This window comes from Ochotona princeps, chromosome 4, assembly GCF_030435755.1.
Source record: "Ochotona princeps isolate mOchPri1 chromosome 4, mOchPri1.hap1, whole genome shotgun sequence".
Taxonomy (NCBI): Eukaryota; Metazoa; Chordata; class Mammalia; order Lagomorpha; family Ochotonidae; genus Ochotona; species Ochotona princeps.
Genome location: NC_080835.1, coordinates 23,762,976 through 23,781,543, shown reverse-complemented (window position 1 = coordinate 23,781,543; position 18,568 = coordinate 23,762,976). Strand labels below are relative to the sequence as shown.

General features: G+C 40.1%; 1 protein-coding gene across 1 annotated transcript; it reads left to right on the top strand.

Moving 5' to 3' along the window:
- Positions 1-7,400: 7,400 nt before the first annotated feature.
- RAG1 (recombination activating 1) lies at positions 7,401-11,131 on the top strand. The gene has a single exon (XM_004585398.2). The coding sequence runs from the start codon at positions 7,401-7,403 to the stop codon at positions 10,530-10,532; it is 3,132 nt and encodes a 1,043-aa protein (XP_004585455.2). The 3' UTR covers positions 10,533-11,131.
- The last annotated feature ends 7,437 nt before the right edge of the window (positions 11,132-18,568 follow it).

Genomic DNA, 18,568 nt, shown 5'->3' with positions numbered 1-18,568 from the left:
AACCAGCTAAGGAGGGTTGTGAGCTTAGATGCACAGAGGGGAAGCAAGGAGTGTGTGTGGGAAGGAGCCCATGCACTATAGGGTTGTTGGCACTCCCAGGATTAACCCTTAGCTTCTGTCCCTGCTGGGCAGGCTGTCCTCAGGGTGGAACCTGGCATGGAATTGTTCAAGCCTTAATTTGCTCTTTTCATTTTTTGACTCCTGTGAAATCTGATCAACACCTGTGAGCGGTGTTTTACCAAATTTGCTTTAATTTGCTTGGAAAAGCACACATTTCTGGGCAGCCCTGACTTTGCTATTTTGTGATAAAAGTCAAGACTTGCTCCAGGTGCGGTTGTCAAAGGAACAATACTTGAAACTGGGATAGTGGATGGAATCAGTGTCCAAGCAAAGAGACAAAGTCTGTCACCTGACTTGTTTTTCCAGGTAATGGAGATCCCAGCTCTTAGCAGGGGATATATAACATCAGTCAATGGAATGATTTCAATATAGTTGGGAAAAAGAGGTCCTCTGGTGAAATAGGAAGAGAACATAAAAATCTTCTTGATTCTGCTTCTGAAGCATTTGTAGTATGCAAACCCAGATTTCTGTATAAAACAAACAAACAAAAAATTGTGGGACCACATTTTCCTATGAACCTAACATTTGCCTCATTTTCAGATTATTATGAATATTTATTAATAAATCTTGCAGTTTCTTTTCCTATTTACAAAAGCATCATACCACTGATGTGAAGTTAAGCAGTATACAGATCTATGAGAGGGGAAGAGAGAAAGAACCCTGCTGTTAGGTATCAGCCTTTTACCCCTGTTCCCCAAAAGCCAGATGTATTCTCTGATGTGTTTATTAGTATTTGACCAGGTAACTTCTCCAACAAAAATTGGAAAGAGTTTCATGGGGCTGGCACCATGGCATAGTAGAATAAGCTTTTGCCTGCAACACCAGAGTCCTAAATGGGTGCCAGTTCTAATCCTGGCTACTCCAGTTCTGATACATCGATATATTGCTCTACTTATGGTGTGAGAAAGCAGTGGAGAATATCTCAATTCCTCGGGCCCCTGCACCCACACAGAGGGAGCTCCGGGACCCTGGCTTCAGATTAGCTCAGCTCTGGCCATTGTGGCCATTTGGGGGAATAAACCAGAGCATGGAAGATCTCTGTAAAATCTGCCTTTCCAATAAATAAACAAATCTTTAAGAAAAGTGACAAGGATTTCATGTTTTCCGACTTTAGTTTGAGAGCGAATCATGGCTAACTGACCCTGTTGACCCATGGTAGTCCAGGGTTAATCAGACTTGCTGTTCTGTTCGTTTGCCTTAGCTCATACGTGGGCCTGGAATACTGATGCCTGTCCTTGGAAGCCAGGACTCTTAAGATGCTGATGCTTTCTTTATCCTTTTAAGGTGAAGTGTGCACACTTGACCTTTTCCTTTCTGTGAGTCCAGACAGATGCAGGGTTTTGGAGAGTTCAAGGAAGAATGCGAAGGGTCCTTCCTTCTTTGTAGGTCATAGTGTGACTCCTCTCCACTTGACCCCAGAGTGGCAGGAGGACATCAAGGCCACAGAGTCTACTTCTTAGTGGCCCTGGCATGAAAATAAGATGAATATCAACTTCAGGGAATGTTTAGTCCTCCCTTGGCAGTCCGAGTGCCTTCTCAAATAAGAACCTCAGGCAAAGGTTCTCTTCATTCAGGTGCTAACACTCTGATGCTCTGGCAGCCTCAGACCAGCTTCTTCTCCCTCCCTGTGATTTTGGCTTTGTCTTTAGCTTGTTGAAAACCTGGGTCTATCTGTTGTATGGTTGGACACGTTCATTTACAAAAGAGTAGGGTTATAAAGGAAGTGTCTAATGAGGGCAGCACAGCACTAGGAAACCCTTGAGCCTGTTGCTTGATGGTTTCTGCTGGTGATCCAATAAACAAGGGAATCTTTCAGGTATTTGCTTACCATAAGGTCCTTGGAGGACAAAGCTGACCTAAGAATTATGCAAGGGACTTGAAACCAAGATAGTAATGGGTGTCCTGAAATTTGTTCTTGAACAATCCACAGAGTACTGTTAATGAAGTGGTTTTTATTCTTCTCTTTTTACAGAATACTGAAATAATTAAGAGCATGGGCTATGGGATCCCATCCCATCTTTATGATTTAGTGGCCAGGGGACCATGGACAAGTTAATTCATTACTCCAAGCTTCTGGTGCTTATTTTTAAAGACATAGGTAGCAGACACATTTAATTCTTGGTAGAATTAGATAATCTAGTATGGAACTTGGAATCCATTGCTTTGAATAATGGTTGCTTTCTTTGCTTTCAAGAATGGGGGCAGGGATTAGGAAGCTTGGATTGTAGACGGGGAGATACAGGCTTATAAAGTGTAGATCACATACCAAAGGTCCAAGTCAAATCCTAGTCTGTCAACTTCAACGCTCTAGGCATTATTAAGCAGTGAGCTTTCAGGGAGCACCACCTTTTCCAGATCAAGAACTAACCAGGAAGAAGGGTTCTGGAGCTATCAAAATGCCATTTCAAAACAATAATAAAAAATAATACTGTTAGAAGCCTCTACTATGTATGAAGTACTATTTTAACTATTTTTCTACAGATCTCCCTGTTCTAACTCACTGATTCAAGCATACAGGATGAATATTCCCATTCTGTGGATGTAAAAACTGAAACACAGAGTTGTAGAAGCCTGGCAGTAACCAGAACATAAGTTACAAGATCATTTCCAACCTAAGCCAGCAGCCAGTTCTTCAGTACATACTGGTGCTTTGTTGTCCCCCTCCCTGCCCTGCCCCCAAGCAAAGCTTGCTGAAGAGCCAGGTGCAGCTGGAGCTGAGTGTTCCTGGCCTGTGATTGGCTGCCATCCTTTGTGGTTAACCCTCCATGGTGGGGGAGGCTGGGAAGGACAGTGCAGGCTGATAAATAACGCAACAGTTGGCTCTGAAGGACAAGAAAGCCAGGAGGGAGAAGAGAACACACTGCTTTCTCTCTGGCATTGAATAATATCAGCCAAATTGCAGATATCCAACAACACTGTAGCCAGGCAGCCTGCTGAGCAAGGTAACACTTATACGTTTCATCCCTTGAGCCAAAATATTTATTACTTTTATATGTTTTTAATTAGAAGTACTTGGCTTTTTCTCTTGCAGGTGATGAGGGAGAAAGCTAGGGAAGCTGACAATTTGGTCTTTATTTCTTGTGTATGAAAATTAAGAAGGAGTAAGAGACCAAGATCTGAGACAACAAAGATTCAGAGAAAAGAAGGAAAATTTCTGAATTGCTCTGAGTGAAAACTGCTGGCAGAACAAAGGTTTAAGGAATTCTTCTTGGTGAACACATGAGCAAATTTGCAGAAGGCGAATTGTGAGACTAGTGAAAAGAAACTGTGCTGGTCCCACCAAGAAAAATCCTTGAGAGTAAACAAATTCTAGGGCGGGGAGATATGCATAGTTTCTCTAGTACTGCTGATTATTGCCAGGCATTTCCTGAGCTTGTTTGTACTATTTGGGAGGCTAGCGTTTCTTCAAATGTGGCCTGTGGGCTGGCCACAAGTCTCAGGATCACTGGGATACTCTCTGGACTCCATCCCAGAATAACATTCAGCCTCCCTGGGATCTGGTGATCTATGTTTCTTATTAAAACGATCTACATTAAGAATTCCCACTGTAAAGAGCCTAACTTTGCGGTTCTGTTTTTGAGCCAACATCCCAGATTCGAGTTGGTGGCAGGACATTTCACTGTATGCCACGGTTCAAGCAAGGAGTTGTCTCTGGAAAAGCGAAAGTTTAAGGGTCTGTTGTCTGAGACTTACAGAAAGGCTTTGGATGCTGCCAATCTTTTGATGGTGTGGTGTTTGGTAAATTGCAGACAATAGTGTCTGTGGAATTAACAGGTGAATGAGAAGGAGAGGTGTCAACAAGAGTCTATTTTCTTCATGTTTACTGGAAGAGAAACATCAACCAAGGGTGGTAGTTGGATTTGAGACCCAGTGGAAACACTTGGGAATTCTGTACAGACCAAGGCAATGATGTTGAAACGGGAGATGGTGGATGGAGCACTTGAAAGTGTATGTGTGCAGGGTAGTGGGTGGAGGGGGGATGGGGATGTGCTGCACACCTTGGGACCCAGTCTCCTGAAGTAACAAATGGTCACACCACCCAGTTACAGCTTCTACCTCATCTAATCCACGGCAGGCTGATTGTTGATGACAGTGTGGACATGGCAGTGTCTGGTGGGTCAGAGCTCAACCAGCACAAGCTCCACAGCTTTTAGATTCTTAGGTTGTTCTTCTGCTAAGCAGTAACAACACTTGTCAGATTTCTAACTATGAAGTCTACAGGTCCAAATTGGAATTTGTGTTCTATACACTTGCCAAAAAAACAAGGCAACTTAAAAGAGTGATCAGTTTTTGAGAGTTAGCCAGCACTTAAACTTTTCTGGGGGAAATTCAGAAAGAAATGTGCGAAAGTGACAATGGAGTATATGTAAACCTAACATTGAAAACAGCTTTATCCCAAATGAACTGGTCAAAATGTTCATGCTGGTTATGAAAAATTCAAATGATACAAAGATGAGTGAAATATAAAGCTCAAAACAGATTTCCTACAGTATCAATTCTATTTTCTGGAGACAAAACACTCTTATAAGGGTTTAGTGCCTAACCTGTCAGAATTTCCGCCCTTTCATATATACAGAATTTGAGTATGCTGTTTAAATGGTCCTACTATTTTGTCTGCTTTTTCATGTAGACATCTTTACATGTCATTAATGCATGTAGAAATTGCACAGATATCAATGTCTACTCAAAAATTTAATCTTCTGTGTCATTTCATTTGTCTATCCGTTTAATTTAATAATGCCTCTTTTGTAATTAGATTATTTCTTATTTTTCCAACAATCTTTTAAACAAATCTCTTTCTCTACATTCATATAAATATCACTGAATGCTTGTGGGAACGTTTTTACAAAATAAATATGGAATAATATTCTAAAAGGAGATTTATTACACCAAAGATAATGTATTTAAACTTTTCAAAGGACATTGCTAAATTTTCCTCTAGATATTTTATACAAATTTATATTCCATGATTTCCTTCATGCTGAGTGATATCAATAGTTTCAATCTTTAGTAATTAGATATATAAAAAAAGAGTTCACTAGATTTGGTTCTTAGAAGTTCTGTTCTTTCAAAAGATGGATTTATCTTGATGAAGATACACTTGTTTTGAAGGATAAACATCACAAGTAAAGGTAAAAAAAAAAATCAAATTTTACATAACTTCACAGGCAACATTCCTGGCATCCAAGAGTATATTTTCCTAAAAATAATAAGCATAACACATTCATTACATTTCTTTCTTATTTATCATTTGGCTAAACATTATCACAGTTAAATTGGGAAACAATTTAATGAATGCATTTGATTGGAATATCAATAGCTGATAATTGTTTGGCCGTGACACTTTTTCGTGCTAGTATTAAAGAATGGTTTGGCAGAGTTTTTTGTAATATTTCAGCTGGTGGGCAATAGAGGAGAAATGTGGAGGGGGAGGAGATAGTACCAGTTGCCAACAAGCTCTGTGGTTGACTTAATACACTATTTATATTGTAGTTGATGAACTCAGGATAAAGTCATACACATTTTTTTAAAATAATAATTTCTCAAAAGTTTGTCTTGCAATGTCAAAAGAACAGGCGCATTAGGAAAAGGCTGGAAAGTTAAAACAGTAAAGCAATTAAAAGGCATTTGGGGTTGAATTCCAGGTTATGAGGTAGAAGAGGCAAGGAAAGTCCCAGCACCCACTAGGGGGCAGTATTAAGGAATCTGACCAAGCTGTAAGCATCTCTGGAGGATTTGTTGGGCTGCAGATGAAATGTTTTTGATGTTACTGAGACCTTTGAAATGTTTTAGAATTGTGAAATCTTGCCCATGGAATAATCTAAAGGAGTAATATAAATTTGCTTTTCATTTTTGTTAAAAAAAGAACTCCTGTCATTCTAATGAATAATGCATGCAAGATGGAACAAACTTCAGTAGTTCTTTAAAGGGACAACTTTTGCTAGTGCTGATCAGTGTTTCTGCCATCATCCGCTCCTTGCTGCCCCCACAATTACAATCCCACAATGGTCAAAATGTGATCAACTGAATGTTTGTCTCCTTGACTGCAAAAAAGCCCTCATCAATGTGGCTTTTTGGGAGAATACTGTATATTGCTAGAAATAATTGGAGAGTCAAAAGGGATAGCCTAGGCAAAATTGAGTGGTGCAGATGGACCCATAGGTTGAAAATACAGTTGCCATTTTTCCAGTTGTATGTGCTAAAGGATTTTGGCAAAAGTAGGCTAACTGGGTTTAGCGAGTATCAGATCACATTGTCAGAATTTTGCCTACATTACTGTTGATGCTCACTTTACGAGTTGTAAAGTGAGCATCAAGCCCAGTAGAGTGAGCATCAAGCCCAGTAGAGTTCCTGGGCTTATCCAGTTTTCTTTTTAGGAAGAAAAGCATTCCTCTTTACCTCTTCATATTGCAAACACTCCAGTTAATGACTGCTGACCAGAAATGACTCTTAGAATGGCTTGTGTGAGTTCTATTTGCAAGCCCTGGAATTTTTCACTTTAAAAGTTCTTCTGTGCCTTGGCCAAGAAATGCTGTGGTTTGTTGTAGGTTTAGAGCTCAGTAGTTTTTATTTCTAATGTAGACACAGCCTTATAATTTACAATATCATTCATTAATTGAAATTGTAAGCGTAATTACTATCCATGATACTTATTATTAGTTTGCATCCATAAAGCGCAAAATTCACTTCATCGTTTCAACTACTGAGTAATTAGTTTCTTTGAGTTTGTAGCTTTATCATTCCTTTATGACCCATTTGGAAGAAATAAAGAATCAGGTTCCCAGAACACTTGCTTTAAAAAGCTAGAAATATATTGCACAGCTAGTGCAACAAGGCTAATACAATGTAGAAAAATTACTTTCCTTTGTTTTTGTTGTAGCCAGTTTATCTTTGCATTTGCTCAGCAAATAACTATTGAGAACCTAATGTTTACCAGGAAGTGTTTGGACAGAACGATGAATGACTTAGAATTTCTATCTTCAAAGAAGTTTTTGTGACAAGGGAATAAGACTGTATATATGTATATTCATCTATGTCTGTATATACAAATCTACACAGTATATATGGTATAAATATCATAAGCACTGTCAAAATAGGAAATAGCTCTATTTTTGTGGACCTATGATCAGTACCTAACGATGTATTCAAGTAGAAGATTTAATAATTACACCTTGGATTGAATTAACTAATGAATACATGGATGTGTTAATACATTAGTGAGATAATTGAATTTTTTCTTAATCTTATCTGTTTTCCTGTACCCAGGTAATTCAGCCAGCATGGCTGTGTCTTTGCCACCCACTCTGGGACTCAGTTCTGCCCCAGATGAAATTCAGCATCCACATCTTAAATTTTCTGAATGGAAATTCAAGCTGTTCAGGGTAAGATCCTTTGAAAAACCTCCTGAAGAAGCTCAAAAAGAGAAGAAGGATTCCTCTGAGGGAAAGCCTTTTCTAGAGCACTCACCAGCAATCCAGGCCAAGACCAATGGGCAGAAGCCAGAGCCGACACCACCAACATTCAAGCTCCACCCTAAGTTTTCAAAGAAATTTCACGATGATGGGAAGGCAAGAGACAAAGCAATCCACCAAGCCAACCTTCGACATCTCTGCCGCATCTGTGGGAATTCTTTTAAAACTGATAAACACAGCAGGAGATACCCTGTGCATGGGCCTGTGGATAGTAAAACTCGAAACCTTTTACGGAAGAAGGAGAAGAGAGCCACTTCCTGGCCAGATCTCATTGCCAAGGTTTTCCGGATCGATGTGAAGGCAGATGTTGACTCAGTCCACCCCACTGAGTTCTGTCATAAGTGCTGGCATATCATGCATAGGAAGTTTAGCAGTGCTCCACGTGAGGTTTACTTCCCAAGGAGTGCAACCATGGAGTGGCAACCGCATGCAGCATCTTGTGACATCTGCTACACTGCCCATCGGAGACTCAAGAGGAGGAATCATCAGTCAAATGTGCAGCTCAGCAAAAAACTCAAAGCTGTGCGTGACCAAGCAAGACAATACCATCAGAGCAAGAGAAGAGCTCAGGCAAGAATCACCAACAAGGAAGTCATGAAGAAGATTGCCAATTGCAGTCAGATACATCTTAGTACCAAGTTCCTTGCAGTGGACTTCCCAGCACCCTTTGTGAAATCTATTTCCTGCCAGATATGTGAACATATTCTGGCTGACCCTGTGGAGACCAGCTGCAAGCATGTGTTTTGCAGGGTCTGCATTCTGAGATGCCTCAAAGTCATGGGCAGCTATTGTCCCTCTTGCCAATACCCATGCTTCCCTACTGATCTGGAAAGTCCCGTGAAGTCGTTTCTGTGTATCCTGAATTCCTTGATGGTGAAATGTCCAGCACAAGAGTGTCATGAAGAGGTAAGCTTGGAAAAATACAATCACCACGTTTCCAGCCACAGGGAAGCCAAAGAAACTTTGGTGCATGTTAATAAAGGGGGCCGGCCCCGTCAGCATCTCCTGTCACTGACCCGGAGAGCTCAGAAGCACCGGCTGAGGGAGTTAAAGTTACAAGTCAAGGCCTTTGCTGACAAAGAAGAAGGTGGAGATGTGAAGGCTGTGTGCCTGACCTTGTTCCTGCTGGCCCTGAGGGCGAGGAATGAGCACAGACAAGCTGATGAGCTGGAGGCCATCATGCAGGGTCGTGGCTCTGGCCTCCAGCCAGCTGTTTGCTTGGCCATCCGTGTCAACACATTCCTCAGCTGCAGTCAGTACCACAAAATGTACAGGACTGTGAAAGCCATCACTGGGAGGCAGATTTTTCAGCCTTTGCATGCCCTTCGCAATGCTGAGAAGGTCCTTCTGCCAGGCTACCACCCCTTTGAGTGGAGGCCCCCTCTGAAGAATGTATCTTCCAGTACTGATGTTGGCATTATTGACGGGCTGTCTGGACTCTCCTCCTCTGTGGATGATTACCCAGTGGACACTATTGCGAAGAGGTTCCGCTATGATGCGGCATTGGTGTCGGCTTTGATGGACATGGAAGAAGACATCTTGCAAGGCATGAAGTCCCAAGACCTTGATGACTACTTGAACGGCCCATTCACTGTAGTGGTGAAGGAGTCTTGTGATGGAATGGGAGATGTAAGTGAGAAACATGGGAGTGGGCCAGTAGTTCCTGAGAAGGCAGTTCGTTTTTCATTCACAGTCATGAAAATTACCATAGCACATGGATCACAGAACGTGAAGGTGTTTGAGGAAGCCAAACCTAACTCAGAACTGTGTTGCAAACCATTGTGCCTCATGCTGGCAGATGAGTCTGACCACGAGACCCTGACTGCCATTCTGAGCCCTCTCATTGCTGAGAGGGAGGCCATGAAGAGCAGTGAATTAATGCTTGAGATGGGAGGTATCCTCAGGACTTTCAAGTTTATCTTCAGGGGCACTGGATACGATGAAAAGCTTGTCCGGGAAGTGGAAGGCCTCGAGGCTTCTGGCTCAGTCTACATTTGTACTCTCTGTGATGCCACCCGCTTGGAAGCTTCTCAAAATCTTGTCTTCCATTCTATAACCAGAAGCCATGCTGAGAACCTGGAACGCTATGAGGTCTGGCGTTCCAACCCATACCATGAGTCCGTGGAAGAACTGCGGGATCGGGTAAAAGGGGTCTCCGCCAAACCTTTCATTGAGACAGTCCCTTCCATAGATGCACTCCACTGTGACATTGGCAATGCAGCGGAGTTCTACAAGATCTTCCAGCTAGAGATAGGGGAGGTATATAAGAATCCCAACGCCACCAAGGAGGAAAGGAAAAGATGGCAGGCCACACTGGACAAGCATCTTAGGAAGAAGATGAACCTGAAGCCAATCATGCGGATGAATGGCAACTTTGCCAGGAAGCTCATGACCATGGAGACTGTGGAGGCAGTTTGCGAGTTAATTCCATCTGGGGAGAGGCACGAAGCTCTCCGGGAGCTGATGGAGCTTTACCTGAAGATGAAACCTGTGTGGCGTTCTTCCTGTCCAGCTAAAGAGTGCCCAGAATCCCTTTGCCAGTACAGTTTCAACTCACAGCGTTTTGCTGAGCTTCTCTCTACCAAGTTCAAGTATAGATATGAGGGCAAAATCACCAATTATTTTCACAAAACCCTGGCCCACGTGCCTGAAATTATTGAACGGGATGGCTCTATTGGGGCCTGGGCAAGTGAAGGAAATGAATCCGGCAACAAACTGTTCCGACGCTTTCGGAAAATGAATGCCAGGCAATCCAAGTGCTATGAAATGGAAGATGTCCTGAAACACCACTGGCTGTACACCTCCAAATACCTCCAGAAGTTTATGAATGCTCATAATACATTAAAAAGTTCCGGATTTGCCATGAACTCACAAACAAGTTTAGAAGACCCACTGGGCATAGAGGACTCTCTGGAAAGCCAAGATTCAATGGAGTTTTAACCGCTTCTCAGTTGGTTTTTGCAGGTTTCTTCTGAGTTGCATTAAAGGCTTCTCCTAGCACCCTTCACTACTGTGTGAGGGGCTTCGCCACCCAAGAGGTGGCAGGTTGCAGGGAGAAGTCACCGATGCTGAAGCCATGCCAGGAATGGTTACTGATGCATTGGTTGCTTGAACCGTTCAGTGAGTTCAGAAAAGCAAAAGGAGAGATTAGTTATTTGAAAGCTCAATAACCCAGAGCAGAAGGAACTGCAGGGGACCAGAAATGAACAAAGATATGTGTTCATGCATGACTGAGTGACATGAAAATCAAAGTCAAGCTTGTCAAAGAGCAGTCAGTGAGGCCAGGAAAGGAATTTGTCTTGTGATTTTCATTTTCTCTCGTTTATGATTTATTGCGTTTTGTTTTGTGACATAGTATTTTTTAATCCCATTTTTGTCAGACTTTCTAAAAAATTAATTTAACATATGGTGACTTATGCTACAAGATTCCAAAGAGCTTTTTGTTCATTTTTTCAGATAATAACTTACATTTGTATGGCACAGTGGCCATTGTGAAGGATTCTAAACACATTTTCATATGTATGCATATCCTTCATCAAGAAAAAACGTTGGAAACCCAACTAGTCTTTTTGAGCTTTAAATGATAGCTTGACTATGACCTTGAGAGAGTAAAACAACTTTTGTGCTCAAGAATATTTTTCAATAATGGAATTAGAAGAATATACCTGTTACCTAGAGCTAGCTATTAAATCTCCTGCTACCACTTGTCCATAGTTACTTAGTTATTGGTAGCCAAATATGAATTTTTTTATTTGTACTTTTAATTTAAAGGAATTTGGAAACTGAAATATTTTTCTATACAATCTCAAGGCCACAGAGGCTTTTAAAAATCTGATTTTGTTTACTGCCTATAAATAAATTTAATAGATTTTCTCTATGTGGAATCCGGTTTACTAAATCCACATTTCAGAGAATACTTTGTCTTTGAAAAATTCTATTCTTTTAATTTTTAAAAAACTTTCAGTATTTTCAGATTTTTGTAAACTTTGTACTAAGTTAATTTTCTGAGTTTCATGGATGACACTTCCTAAGGTACAGAGGAAGAGCTGCCATTTTGCAATGTTTTTGTTTGTTTTATGTTTTGCTACTTTTGGAATGTTTTACACTCAGTCTCTTTTACCTCATGTTAACTTTGTGGAGTAGATGTCATTATTTCCACTTGATAAGGAGATACATGAGTTTTCCTAAAGTCACAGGGATAATGCATATTTGCTCTGGAATTGGGACTCAGGCATTTAGTTCCCAAATTCCATGTTATTATATTATCACAAAAATTAGTCACTATGTTTATCTATATGATCACATTAGAATTGTTTAGGATTCATAAGTAACCATTAGACTTCATAACTTGAGGATTACATTTTTTGAAGCTGGGTTGGGAGAGTTTTGAAGTAAACTGTATGCTTTGGGCCTTTGACAGGAAAAAGAGAAAGCTCTTCTCACTCCCTAAACTTATGATGGTTCCAGTTCTTTGAAAACTATTCTCTGTACCTTCAGGAATTTGGGATATGCCAGTTGCTGGCAATTTAGAGCAGGCTTGGGATTTTACATGACAGTGAGTCATAATGATATGTTAGAGTTAATTAGTTTTTTTCTTGCTTTGATTTTACTGGCCATAATTGCCACTCTTCAAACACAGTGTATCAAAGAGCTTTGTAATTTAGTTGTTGAACGCGCATCAGTGACATTATCCTAAGTGGTGTGCATTTGGTATTTTGCAGGGATTGAACTCAGTATTTACTTTTTAAAAATACAGCAGTTTTCTTTGATTTTTTTTAATAAACAGAATATCAATGACATTTGTAATTTAATTGTGAAAAACTTACATATTTGAATATTGCGTTTTCTTGAAAAATTCTTTATTTTGCATTTAGGAAATTAACGGATTTTAAGTCACTCCTCCCCTTTATCCTGCTTAATGCTTACAGCATGTTGGTACTGTGCTCTGCATGAATCAACAGCTACATTCACATAATCACATCACTGCCTGAAGGCTGCAGATACAGGTTTGTAGATTCCTCCCTTCTTTCACCTTGTTCCTTTCCATTTTGTGATTTGATTGGTGGCACTGTAAATACTCTCCAAAATTAATCTCACCTTTTATAGTGCTATAGGAACTATTTTCAATGCATGGGCCCAAGAACTTGATTTATGGCACAACATTCCCAATAATTTCTTAATCAGATCACATTCTGATAAATCCCAGGAACATCTGGCTGCAGGAATTTCAAAATGTAGGAATGTTGCCTGTGGTTGCTTTTGGCCCTCATTGTTGAGAGTGTAATATCCTAGACCCTGGTTCTATGCTCAAACTTTATTTTTAACAATGCCCGTTGAAAATACAGCCACGCACCCCAGGGAAATTCACAGCACTGAATGGAGCATTTTTTTGAAGTATAGACTGTGACTTTAGAAGTGCAATGCATTTTTCTCCCGGTGAAACTTGATTCTACATGTTTTCCTGCCAACCCACTGAGGTGCACTGTAGGGACCAGTGATAATGGCTGATGAAAATTGATGAATGGTTGGTGCGAGGTCAAAAAGCTCCTTGGGATTAATAAACATGCATTGAGAAGTCGGAGTGGGAGGAAAGATGTCTTTTCCTTCAGGTGAACTGGAATTTAGCTTTGCCTCAATTTGTTTTCTGAAAATATAGATGGAGATAGAGATTTTTTTTTTTTAGTTGAGCGTATGAGTCTTGTATTACATGAAACAGCGTTAAAATTCCACTCAGCTAGGAGGAAGGATTTGTATGCCCCTCTGGTGGTTTGGAGAACAAGTAATCATTTGGATAAGAGAAGCTTTGGATTGCAGATATATGTATGTCTTTAGTAATTGTATGAGAGCTGGTCTACTTTCTTAGTGTTATTAATTTTTAAGTAAGCGTGGAAACTTTATACAGATTTGGCCTTTTTCTGTTTATAATAATCTACATTCATATACCTCAGAATTCACTTTGGGTGAGCTGTTGGGCACTTCACTTTATTTTATTACCAAGGAATATTTACATTTTGTTTAATGGCTTTGAAGAGCCTTTGTTTGTTTGTTTTTCTGTTTCAGGGAAAGTTCAGGTGCCAGGATGCAATGAATTTATTTGATGCTCAAAGGACCTGTGTTTCCATGTCAAATGTTTTCAAAATGTGTGAAATATGAGTTTCAAATATTGTCATATTTTAATATTTACATTCATTAATATTATGGTTATTATTAATTTTATGTTTAAGTATTGAAATAAAAATTTAAGAACTGAAAATAGTCTGTTGTGGTTTATACTGTGATGCTATGATTTATAAATAAAGCTAGTACAGTATTTAAAAACAAGCCTCTTTTTCTCCTTGGGGGGAAATACACTATAAATTCAGTGGCATTTGGGATAAAGAGCAATTGTATAGGGAGACAGAATATAACTTGTTCTAATTTAAGGTAAGACAGCTATTGTTCCTTTTGGAAGAGCGAATGACAAACCTTTTAAGCTGTTTTGAAAAACTCATCTGAGAATGTTATGAAAATATAGGCTTATTCTCCAGAAAATGTGTACCATTGTCTACCCAAAGACTTGGTTTGAGGTGTTGACTTACTAAGAACACTCAGGTATTGGCACATCTGGCTACAGTCCAGGAATTTTAGTAATAAACAGATAAAAACAGCTACTAGTTACCAAACATTTGTATATGCGTGTAGGGTAAGCATTTCACATGTATTTTCTCATTTGGTCCATCCGAAGTGGGCACTTTGATGCTCTCCATATTACTCATGAGCTCAGGGAAGAAGATGGCAGAAGCACGTAATTACGGTTATTTCTTCCAGCTTGCCTCTGAGTTACTCCATCTCCTCACTGCACACATGTTTTTTAGCATCTCAGTCCCTCTTTGCTGGAGATTTCCAGGCTTGCTTCTACTTACAGCTGACATAGACTGACTCTGTACAACTATAACAGTTTTTAAAATACAGTCATATGCTTGTCCTTGCAGGTAAGTAGCCTACCCCTCATGGCCCAAGTACCCTGTGCTACCATGGCTGTCTGAACCCATCCTCCAAGAACAAATCCAGCAGGTCAACTTCTGGCAAAGAGACGGGGACTTTCCAGACCTAGAGTTTTGTCTGCTTCAGTATTACACCTGTTATTGAAAATGTAGCATCTCCTTCGCTTCTAAGGGCCAGTTAAGGGTTCTTTCTTTCTCAGTTCCATTCCTAATCCCTCCAACCTGTACTTTAAGCAAATATTATCAGGATTCCTTTTCTGAGCAGATACTGGAGACACAGCAATGAACAACATAGGCTTTGCTCAAAGGAATGACGGAGGTGTAGCTATTAAATCAACAACTCTAGCAACCATGTGGCAGTGCACTAACAGGTGTCATGAAGGAAAAATATTAGATGTGATCAGAATTCTGTAGATATACTATGAAGTACAATAGGGCAATTGAAGGTCAGTAGGGGAGACATGGAAATCTGGAAGGAAGGAACATTGTGTATGGAGACTGGTGAAATGAGCGGTATGATGTGAAGTGAGTTCAGGATGCCGGACTTGAACAGATTCAGCCTGTAGGGAGACTGAGGGAGGAAAGCAATTTAGGTTTAGATTCAAAGGAAACTCAATGTAGCAGGAACAGGCAGCTTGGGCTGAGTGAGGCAGATACTTCATCACACAAGGAGGGCCCAGTGACTTACCAGGGAATTTGAATCCCACCCTAAGTTCAAAAATAGGTGTTTGCAAGTGATGTGCTGCATGCCACGCCACGAATGGAGCAGAAAGCATAGCGTGTGAGGGAATTTGCTGAATTTCTTTTTTTAAAAATTATTATTGGAAAGCCGGATATACAGAGAGGAGGAGAGACAGAGAGGAAGATCTTCCATCCGATGTTTCACTCCCCAAGTGAGCCGCAACGCCGGTGCGCGCCGATCCGATGCCGGGAACCAGGAACCTCTTCCAGGTCTCCCACACAGGTGCAGGGTCCCAAGGCATTGGGCTGTCCGCGACTGCTTTCCCAGGCCACAAGCAGGGAGCTGGATGGGAAGTGGAGCTGCCGGGATTAGAACCGGTGCCCATATGGGATCCCGGGGCGTTCAAGGCGAGGACTTTAGCCGCTAGGCCACGCTGCCGGGCCCGGAATTTGCTGAAATTTGAGAAGACTATACATGGAAGTTTAAGTGATGATTTAGTAATTGCAAGCATTTCTTTTTACTTCAGGACATGTCTTTGCACTGTCTTCTAATCTCTGTCTTGCTCTTAAATCGCAATCCAACCCCAGGTAGGAAGAGTTGAAGGGCTGTTCTACAGTGCTTGATAGTTTTGTTCTCTTAAGAAGTTAGAATGTCTTTCTCCCTCTCTGCGCATGAAAATTTCCCACTTTCTCCTCCTGGCCTTTACAGATCATATGACAGCAGCGTATTTCTGCCTTTATGGAATACATCTTGAATTAGAAGTTAGATGAAAAAAGGAGAACTCTAAATTTGCTGAACTTTTTCTAATATCGAGTGAAAAGTACGTCTGACACAAAGTGAGTTGAGTTAGGGAAACATAACGATAGGCTTATTTCTAGTGCTGTGAGTATCTGAGCTCTTAGCTGTACACACTACATTGTTCTAAGAGTGACAGAGATTCACTGAAAATGTTCCAAAGGAGGTGTCTAAACTGGGATGGAAAACAGGAATAAGGATGGACTAGAATATGTACAGGAGTTTCAAGGCACAAAAGGGACGTGCATTCCCCACAGAAAAGTCGTGAGGCTGAGTGATAAACCCGCAGTGAACAGGTTAGATGGGCCATTTATACTCTAAATGATTGATTGATATCTTCAATAAACTTAATGTACTTAGTTTTATCGATCTAAAATCTGCCAAGATGGAGAACTTTCCAAATGATTAAATATCATCTACAAATCTGATCTTACCATTTGATTTTCAACTGAACATGAGATCACATGCCTTCTATTAGATCATCTAAATGATATACTTTATTGAGCATTTTTCTATCCTTAATTCATGACCACTAGCTTTTCTCCTTTCAGCCTATATAAAACATTTTTATGTAGTCTTTGGTGATGCCTGGTTTAGGTTCTGTGTTTGTTGCTTGGGATTTATTATTGTGAAATCCCTGGTAAACAGCAGTAAACCCCTCTTCTTAATTTTTCTACCCAGAGCATCAGGATATATTTTACAGTTATAGGGAATAATTAAATGATTTTGGAACCCATAAATAAATGCTATACATATTTAAGCAGTATTTTTTCTGTCTGTACCAAACCTCTGAGTATACAGAATGTGATTTTATTTTACTGGTAATAAATTAGAGGCCCTGTCCACATCTGCTCCTGGTTCGTGCCATCCACACTCCATGGGTTTCCTATATTTTAACCGGAAAGACCTTCCTTCAGATCATTAAATTTTGTAAGTGCTATTACACCCAGCAACTTTCCCACTGTTCCTTTTTCTTTATCCCGCCCTTCCCCTAGCTCATTGAGCTCATCTCTTTTGTAGTCTGTTAAAATGATGGCCTCAGAAAAACATAAACTTTTTCTTGCACTTTTGTGTCAAAAAATTTGGGACTTTCGAACATATTTAGAAGTCATATCATAAAACACTTTTTGTTATTTTGCATCATGCTTTGTTTTTGACCAAGTATGGTAACATAATAACGAGAGTTACACCCTTCTAGGCCTTGAATGACACTGATCTATTTCCAGAAATTAAATCCTAATGCAAGGGAAGAGGAACAGCTGAGTGATGTGGAAGTCAGCAGAAGAGACTGTGGAGCTGTCCTGCTCATTTGACAGCAAACTTCTCTGCCATAACCACGCCAGTCTTCAGAGAGTCATGTCCTGGAGACCAGACTCAATTCCAAGAAAAAAAGAACTAGTTTTTCTTAAAGATGTAAACAAATCACCTCTTAAAGGCATTCCCAGCACTGCCACATTGGGGACCATATCTCAACACAAGATCTTGTGAGATACAGAACTCAGCCAATTCACGACAGAGTCTTTCAAGTCACTAAATTTTGATCTTATCTTCTACAAAACAAATAGGACACGACAATTCCTTAGCTACAGTAGGCAAATCAGCATAATGGATTGCCGGAGACCAGCTCTGGCAAAGGATGTGTGGATTGGAGAGACGATATGAAGAAGAGATAAGACGTGGACCACTATGACATGATGCTCATAATGGACAACTCAGAAAAGTTGCCTTCTTTATTAATACACAAATCATCACAAGCTTTTGCACAATATCCAATTGTTTCATTTTTACTTCATGGTTAAGAGAATACAAAAAACAATCCTAAAGAAAACATTTTGAACAAACCATTACTCATTGAAACCTGCAGTCACCTGGCTGAAGCCAGGAACTCGACGGTTGGCAGCGCATGCGGTTACATAGCGACAAGTGGTTTACTTATATTCAAAATCAATTTTTACTAAACACAAACAAGCTAATATTGCTTAAAATATTAAGAATACAGAATTAAAAGGTCATAAATAAAAGGATTTTATAAAATCATATAACATAGATTCTTTGCTAAATCTTGTAATCAAATCATGCATTAATTACTGTCACCTTCACCTAGTGCTGATTCAATGTTTTTTGTTGTTTTGTTAAAGGGCAGTGAAGGGGATCAAGGCAACTCAGCCAATCTACAAACAGAGGGCGTTTACAAGAAACTTCCTTTTGTCTTTATAAACTGTTTTCTTTCCCTAAATATAAGTGTCAATATAAGGTAGAGATTTTAAGGCATTTTGAGGGGGTTCACATTTGTTTCCCTTTAGAAGGTGTCCCATATACTTTTGCTTTCTGTGGTGAGAAACTAAAATGCGTCATGTGTTGTTAACAGTGCGAGGTGCATGGTAAACAAACTCTTTGTACCTCCATGATTGCCATCTGTTCCAAGACATTATCAAGCCATTTTTTAAGGAAATCATTACTTATACTAGGGCAAACTTCAGGACAAAAGTGGGCACATAACAGGATGTTTGAAAACA